At 46.3% G+C, this 9,099-nt stretch overlaps 1 protein-coding gene across 1 annotated transcript in view; it reads right to left on the reverse strand.

Moving 5' to 3' along the window:
• Window positions 1-718: 718 nt before the first annotated feature.
• Ppm1h (protein phosphatase, Mg2+/Mn2+ dependent 1H) overlaps window positions 719-9,099 on the reverse strand; it is a 255,215-nt gene continuing 246,834 nt past the window's right edge. Inside the window, exon 10 of the mRNA XM_021204804.2 lies at window positions 719-5,295. Within this exon, the coding sequence (XP_021060463.1) occupies window positions 5,148-5,295 (148 nt within the window). The 3' untranslated portion in view covers window positions 719-5,147. The remainder of the gene's footprint in view (window positions 5,296-9,099) is intronic.

A 9,099-nucleotide genomic window follows, 5' to 3' on the forward strand; every position in this document is an offset into this window, starting at 1 on the left:
GATCTAAACCACTGCTTCTGGATGTGACCAGAAGCCTGCCTTCATAAGCTCACAGCAGCTGTGGCTGCGTGAGCAGGAATAAGCCAGCACCATTCTAGCATAGAGGGGAGGAAGGGGTTTGCAAGCCCTAGACCTCTAACTAAGGAGCTATGGCTAGCTGATGGCTTCTGAGGGAGGGTGAGTTCGTTTTTCCTGAAGGGTGTGGCCAATGGCAGAGCAACTGTGGCCCCACACTCGGGACTATATGAGCAGCACAAATCGGTTTTATAAAAGAAAATAAGAGAATAAAAGACACAGAGTTAGTTCTGTGTGGAGGAGAGTGGAGATGTGGGAGGGGTTCGGGGAGGGGTTAAGGGGAGGGGTGCGGGGGTGAAAGATTAAAAAGTCCATTGTATGGAATTCTCAAATAGGAAAAATGTTACTCTCAGGAAGAGTTTCCCCCTCTAGAAACTTTGTGTGTGTTTGTATATTCCATCCACAGCTGCTTCACTTGAGGCAAGGTTGGAATCTCTGCGCCCTCACCACCACGTCTGTGAGCAATCTGATCTGAATTTGAGTTTTGAGTCTGCGCTCAACAAGTGAAGACCGCGTCATAATTCATGATACTCTCTTATCACCCCGTGACTCACCAAGAAGAAACTGCACAACGAATTCGAAGACAAAACAAACAAACAAACAAACACCCAAAAAAAAAAACCAAGACTATTTTGTTAAAGATTTCCTATATACATATTTATATATACATATATAGTATTTTATTTAAAATGTCATTGAGCATATACAGTTCTTGAGCTTTTTCCAGGGGACATTGCACCTAAATTTCAAAACACACAAAATATATCCCCTTTACTAAACAGGTTCTCATTTGGGGTTTACAAAAGTCAATGTTTCACAATCACGAGGCATAAAGGTACGTGGTTCGAAAACCAATCTTCAGGCAGATTCCTCTCAATTCACTATATGTAGGGTAACTTTTGGAAACCCAGATCACCATATACATATTCTTACAAATGATCCTTAGTAGGGGCCTCCTTGGGTTTCCAAAGAAACAAAGAAAATTAGAGGCGAATCAGTAATGAAGAAGTAATGGCAGGACCCACTAAACACGCACAAGATACTCATCTAATGAGAGCGGGGAGAGATGGAGGACCCAGGTTCTCCATCTTCAGCACACTACAACTGAACACAACAGTATGTTTACAGCCTTATTTGGTCACCCAGTACCTGGTTGCTACATGAACAAAACTTCACCTAAGACATGGAAAGGAAATATCAAAGCTATTTACACAGATAACATTTTGAATTGGAAAGAGCATTACTCCCCCGAGAGGCAATCACATCCGACAGGGGCCACAAGGCTCACAGAGGACATCAGGCTGCCCATGTAGCATCCTCTGAAAGTTCCAGTGCGTGCGCACGCACACACACACACACACACACACACACACACACACACACACACACACGACGCCACATTGCCACATAGCACCCGAAGTTTGCCCAGAGAGGTGGACTGTGGTCTGCAGGCTGTAATACTTCTCTGTGTTCACGAGCCCTCACATTCAATAAGCTCCCAACACAAAATCCTGTCCTGTGGCTGAAGTCTGCCCTACGATTCCATTAGATCTGGTAGGGTCAGGGCGTCTGCTCCTTGCATAGACAATTTCATTGCTTTCTCCAGCTGTCCTGGAGGCACCGACTCACTGAAATTAGAATCTCATCACAGTATAACGTGCTCTGAAAGCATCAGAGATCCTGGCTCACTTAAGAAAGAGCGAAAACCTTCAGATGAGTACACACGACAGCATCCGCCACTTGCTCCCTTGAAAAATAAAGCAAACGGGCAGATGAGGAAAGGGCATGGGGGAGGGGGAGATGAGAACAAATCAGACACTTTCCCAAAGGGATTCCAAATTCATGTCCTGGAGTACTGAACTCCCTGCCCAAATGGCCAAGGTCTCGCGTGAAATTTGGCTCCTGAGTCTCTAAGTCTTCTTGATCATCAGTTTCCATCTAGGGGTATGATTTCCTTCAAGAAAGTGACTTTCAGGGGAGAGTGGCGGGAAGACATGGCTGGCTTCATGTAGCTCCATGGAGGTAAGATGCTAAGGGTTTAAAAAACTCAACATCCTAAGTCTGCCAAAATCGAATACTGTGAAAAATAGCTGAAACACTGACTTCTCTGGTTTGTCCGTCAGACAGCTGCCTATTGGTCCAGCCTAACTGTCACCCTCCTTCCCAGGCACAAAGGGCAGTCACTGGGCACACACAACCCTAGCAGGCCCCTCCCACACCTTTGTGTGATGCCTGTTGGTGTTAGAGGAACAAAGCTTTAGTTGTCCCTTAGAAAGGTGCTTCAGAGTTCACACTCTTCAGGGAAGTGCCAGGAGTCAGAAGGGCAGATGCTGGCTGAGCAGAGAGATTTAGGGTTGAGGGAGCCTTTCATTAAAGGAAATAGCCACACAACCCCCAAGACGCCCATAAAGGCTTGACTCGGATATCAAATGCTCTCCATCACTCGAGGCTTCCTCTGAGGCTCTGAGGGCAAGCAGGTCTGGCTGGAAGTCAGGCATGCATGATTTCTAAACACACCGAAATACGTTTTGCAGAATTCTGAGTGCGTTGTTCCTTTGGCCTTTCCAGGAATTCTCCAAGGGCCAACTTGCTACATAGATCCATCCTGCTCTGGGATGGGATGACGTGGAGTCTGGGGTAACAATAAGGCCCACACAGAGTTAAACCCAAAGCACAGAGCAATATCAGTGCTGGGCGGATCTACCATAGGCATTAACGAATCACCTTTCCACCTTTTGATATATCCGCTTCATTTGTAGTCTTCCCCCCTCCCCCCAGCCCCCCAAAACACACAGAGCTTTCGCTTGTGACTAAGATCTTTCCACCCAGCATCTCATGAAGAGAACTCCTGAATTCCTTTCCAGCTTAAATCAGCAGGACTCCAGGTTTTAGGGTAATTTGAGTTTTTCAGGTTTGGTTTGGTTTTGCTGATCCGTGGAAGAATTGGGAGAGTGTTGTCACCGGACCTACAGGATATTTACACTCCAATTCTGACTCTGGTGGCTTAAATAGGATTGAAGAAGGTCAAGGTGAGACTCTGGGAGATCAGAAAAGCAAAAATTTCGAGAGGCATTGGGAACCTGGAAATGCTCCCCCAAGGAAGGCAGCTCAGGTCCTCTGTAGAGTTCAACACTTTCTCAAATTTCCCGTTTGACTTTGAGAACTGGGCACTGGTGGGAAGAGGACCATGTGGCTGTAGCACACCTGGACAGTTAATTTTCTACAGCATCATATTCTGCCAGGGAAGCTAATGGTTGCCACAGAACACTCCCCACCGAGGCATCTGGGGTGGCGGAGACTTCCTGAAGGAAAGGGATGCATAGTCAGATGCCCAGTCTTTGCGCAATGAGCTGGCACACACTCACAGTATGTCACCTGCCGGGCTGAACTCTGGCTCTACACAGTGGGATGACTTTGTTCCTGAGTAGGAAGGCACCAGGCTGTTCCTAAGAAAATATCTACAATTCTAGGAATGTGGATGGCTTACCAGCCTGGAGGAGGTGCCCCTCCCTTCTCCCCTGGGAAGGAATTCTTATGAACACAAGAGCTGGAATTGCCTCTCTTTTAGGGAAATGACACCATGGGTTGGTAATGTCTGAATTATACCAAGTTGTTAGGAAGCCGATATCCTGGAAGACAACGGGAACAGGACGAAGCAGCAACTTGATGCTGCTCTGAGGGCCCCTGGACAGAGCTACCCAAGAGACAGGTGATCTTTAAACTGGACTTGGCTGTTCCTCCCAGCAAGGAGGTGGTAGGCAGATACTACGCCCATGTGCTCTTGTGCGTGCCATTGAGGCATGCACACCAGTGGATGCATAGAAGGAAGGGGGGTCTCAGCTCCTAGGCTTCTACAATGTGATTCCCTTGAGGAATGGGGGGACATCACAATGACCAACTGCAATTCAAATTCACTTTAATTCAAGTGTCATCCCAGATACCCTTGCACAGAGGTGACAGGAAGAGAGGAGCCACGGCTTAGCTGAGCTGTAGTGTGGCCTGGAGGACAGGGACCAAGGAGCCTGAGCCTTACACGCTTCCCTAGTGAAGCAGGGGTTAGCTGATGGGTCCAAGAACTCGCTAAGCTGCAGCACTGGATGCTGTCTCCAGGATACAGGGGGAGGGGTGGAGCATCGCCCATTCCAGAAATGAAAACCCAGCCTCTCACAGCTAAACCTCCAGACGCACAGAGGGACCTCAGAGATAGCACAGGAACCGTTGGTCCAATGAAACACCCACATTTTGAAGCAAACATATCTATTTGGGGAGAAAACACAACTCAGGGGTGAATGTTACACAACAAAGACAAACTGTCACCTGGGACATTGCTCTGGACAAAACTATATGTGTGTATGGGGCACCGAACATGGGACTAGCCAGATTGGGCTAGTCTCTGATCTGGAAACTGTCCAGTGACAATTTGGAAAGTCCCGTTGGAGGGAAATGGGAATGATAGGAGGAGTGTCCAAAAAAAAAAAAAAAAAATTTCTCTGCCTCACACCACTATTACCACAAAGGAATTTAGAGAAACAGGGGGGGGGGCAGGAAAGAGAGGGAGGAATGAGACAGGACAGGCAAGATCCCTGAAATGACTGGAACGCACAATAAGATGGCTGCTCAGACATTCTGAGCCGTGATCCTCAACTTTTCAGTGTGGCTCTTCTCCCAGAGAGATGCTGGCGGCTTGACGGGCTGAGGAGGGGCTTTCACCAGTTATACCTGAAATGGCTGTCCCTGCTATTCTAGATAACATAAATAAATGTATGCCTGTGCCCCAAATAGGCAATCGCTGCCTAGGAGCCCCTACCATAGAAACCAAGAGAAATATAACACTCAGTAGCGGGCTTTGTGTTTGGCTCTTATTCAGTGTCCAGACCTGTTACCAAAGAAGAAATGGAAACCTAAGGGTCACCTCGAAGCAAACCCCGAGAGGCCTTTTGGCAGCAAACTCCCCATCTGGGCTGGGAAAAATATGCATCACCTGGAATCCAGCCCAGGCACTCCCCGGTCCTGCCCTGCTCGGAGGCACCCCAATTTTCTTCCCTCTGTCCTCCTAGTCCCCCGGGTCACTTTCATGACAGTTTGTTTCCGTGTATTAAAGGAATGACGTATACGGAAATGTCATCTCCTGAGCCCAGCCGGTCATTCGATATCCGCCACCCCCGGTCCTTCAGGACGCCTCGGGCACGCATCACCAGGTCCTGAGCCGCCAGTGTGTATCTGTGCAAGAAAAAAGCAGAGAAAAGACCGTCAGAATAGCAAGGGCAGGGACAAGGTCCAGAGAGGCCGGAAAGGCAGCATCACTATGGCTACACATTTTCTATTACCCTTACAATTAACAACTACAACAACAACAACAACAACAACTACTACTACTACTACTAGAGCAAGAGCCATCTTCGTCTCAAATGTATGAGGCCTGTTGCATTTTTTGGGTGGTGGATGAATGAGGTACCATATTAAATGACCTCCTACATCACCCACCACTCAGCCTCTCTAGATGTTATTTATCTCAATGGACCTAGTGTGGATCCCAGCGTGGTGTTATTATATCTTAACAAAGAACCATAAGGCCCAGTCTTCTGTGACAAACAGTATTGACTAAATAAGTACGCAAGGGAAAAACAAAACAAAACAAAAGCAAACCAAACCGGAACTTCTGTCATCAATATGTTTATTTTTAGAACTATCTTCATTTTGCATCAAAGCATCGTGGTTTATTTTACATTAATGGTTCTGGAAAACCTTGAAAAATAGATTCGGACATTTAAAGGAAAGTGTTAAGAAGACCACATGTGGTACAGGAAAATAACACGGGGTGGGCGGGGCGTCGAAGGGTGGGCGGGTGTGCGTGATGGATAAGCCCTGCTGTGGGTAAGTTTTTCTACGCGCCTTTATTGGCATTATGTTTTCCTATGGTTCATGTGAGGACAGTGAGGGATCACCTCCATGAGAGTTACACTGTAACCTTGAGGAAGAGGGGTGATACTGAACTAGCAGAAAGGCTACCATCTACAGAAGAAACTGCAACTTGAGGGGTGATTTGTGGGCACGGGCTTCTGTTAGCTGTGAGACATAAAAATGAAGTAAAGCTCTGGAAGGTTCCTCCTCAGCAATCGATCCATGCAGTCTTAGCTAAGGGACTTCAAAGAAGTCCAGAGGGGCTGAACTTAGTGTGTGGTGGATTATTTTCTAAGCCTTTGCCAGGAAACAAGTGATTCATCTTTTCTTTCCTCTTTCTTCTTCTTCTTTTTTTTTTTTTTTTCCTGATTTCACATTCGCCAAATAACCTGATTATGATCTGTCTCCTTGTATAGGCTTGCCTACCAGGAAAGAATAGGCTACTTTTTTTGTGCTTTGAAAGTATCAGTCAGCTATATTTCTCTGTATAAATGTCAGCTAGCATTCTAGTTTTGTGAGCTTGGTTAAGGGAAGACCGGTTCTGACAATGAATCTGTTATTTGTATCTTGATTAAATCATGTTTGGAACCTAAACAGCTAAGACATGGATTCTGATAAATCACCAGGAAAATAAATGTCACCTCCTGGGTGAGGCCTCTGGGTGGCCTGGGCTTTTACAAGGCGCTGTGACCTTTACCCTGCTCAGAGCACCTCAGAATTACCTTTGGATTCTCCGGACAGATGCTTTCCCATGTGCTCTCTAAATCTCTCAAGAATGTGCAACACTCAGTCTTCAGTCGTTTGAAGAACCAGGGCTGCAGTGAACCATCAGGGCTGGGGACATTGCAACTTGTACAGCTTCTAAGAGCTAAGTCTATGCCTATAGCCCAGGTGGCCAACACAGCGGGTTTAATACAAAATGAATGTCTCCTTCCTGTTGCATGGGAGACTCGTGGGTAGAAAAAGAAACCTTCTTTTTCTAACTCCATGGAGAGGACAGGATTATTGGCTTGATATAGAGTTTGTTATACCCGAGCAACCGGTAAGTCTCTTCTTGTTATCAAGAAATAGAGGGCTAGAGAGATGGCTCAGAGAATAGTCAGGGGCACTTGTTGCTTGTGAGGAGGGCTCGAGTTGAGTTCCCAGCACCCACATGGTGGTTCGCACCATCTCTAACTCCTGCTCCAGTGGATCTGAGGCTCTCTTTTGACCTCCATGGGCACCAAGCAGGCATGTGGCACACAAACATTTACATAGGCAAAATGCCCGTACACATACAAATAAAATAAATATTAAAAAAAAGAAAGACAGTAGCATCCAAGGAGGAGTTAGGCTGAGGAACTATGAACATATATGTGAATATATATGAATATATATGTGAATATATATAAATATATGTGAGCTATGAATATATGCATATATACATACAAACACACACACACACACACACACACACACACACACACACACACATATATACCTTAGTCCCACACTCTACAGCTCACTCTCCAGACTCACAGCAGTTTCTAAGGAGCTTGCCTGAGGTTACTCTTTATTTTATACTATATTGAATATGTAAAACATAATCATGAGAATACTAATAATGTTGCCATCAGCCACATTCGGGTGACGTTTATCTACCCAGTGACTGACCATCTCTGGACTTTCACTTTGTTTTGTGTTTTGTTGTTGTCGTTTTGTTTTGCTTTGTTTTTTTCAAGACATGGTTTCTCTGTGTAGCCTTGGCTGTCCTGAAACTCACTCTATAGACCAGGCTGGCCTGGAACTCAGAAATCCACCTGCCTCTGCCTCTGCCTCCTAAGTGCTGGGATTAAAGGTGTGTGCCACCATGCCCGGCTGGACCTTCACTTTGAAGATTCAGAAACTTCACTGATGATGGTGTTGGTGCGTGCCTTTAATCCCAGCACTTGAGGCAGAGGCAGGTGGATCTCTGGGTTTGAGAACACCCTGGTCTACAAAGTGAGTTCCAGGACAGCCAGGGCTATACAGAGAAACCCTGTCTCAAGAAAGGAAGAAAGAACCTGCTGGCTCAGATCTTCCTTCATCAGTGTTGAACATGCCTTAAAACAGCCTGAGAGGAGAGGAGACATGGGCACAGTGAACAGGGAAAACATGGCTGACGAGAAAAGACAGATGTGTATCTAAAAAGCCAGGAAATGAAGCTCTGACAAGCCCAGACATGGCTCGGAATGGCTGTCTGGTCACAAGGCAAACAGGGCAGTCCTGAGAAATGGCTGGGGACCTGGACAAGATCAGTCAGAAGAACACAGAGGCAAGGGACAGCTCCATACTGCTGGTGACTTTGGGTTTTTCACTGTTAGTTTCTGGGGACAGAGTCTTGCCCTACAGATCACAGTTCTACTGCCGCAGTCTCAGAGATACCAGGGTCATCGTGTGCTTTCTCCACTGGCAGTTCTAGTATTTTTAAATGGTCATAGAGTTAGCGTGCGCTCTCTCTCTCTCTCTCTCTCTCTCTCTCTCTCTCTCTCTCTCTCTCTCTCTCTATAACTCACACNCACACACTCTCGAGAGAGAGAGAGAGAGAGAGAGAGAGAGAGAGAGAGAGAGAGAGAGAGAGAGAGAGAGAGAGAGAGAACTTCATATATGTATAGATGAGAGCTTTGGCTTTTTAAAAGTTGAATGCTAGGCCACCTGGGGACAATGGGTCCTTATGAAACTTACATCCTAAGGATCCCATCTCAACGAGGTTTTACTTTTTAAATATAGTTGTCACTTACTGCACGTTAAATTTCTTGATAACTGACTATCCGTCCATTTTTCCTTAGGTTTTGATTACAAGCTAGCCTTCAATGACCACACCTCTCTCCAGCCCTTCTCTTGGGCTTTGAGCTTAGACAGTCGCTAACCCAGGCTGAACTAGAACTGGGAGATGCCCTTAAACTTCTGACGCCCCTGTCTCTACCTCCGGAGTCCTAGGATCCTGTGTGTTATCATGCTCAGTTTTATGTGGTCTTGGAGATAGAAGGCTGGGCTTTGTGTATGCTGGATCTATACGCTAACTGAGCTATATCCCAGATGTTGCATCTATACGCTGAGTTATATCCCAGGTGCTGCATCTCTACGCTAACTGAGCTATATCCC

The sequence above is a fragment of the Mus pahari genome, chromosome 9 (genome assembly GCF_900095145.1).
Source record: "Mus pahari chromosome 9, PAHARI_EIJ_v1.1, whole genome shotgun sequence".
Taxonomy (NCBI): Eukaryota; Metazoa; Chordata; class Mammalia; order Rodentia; family Muridae; genus Mus; species Mus pahari.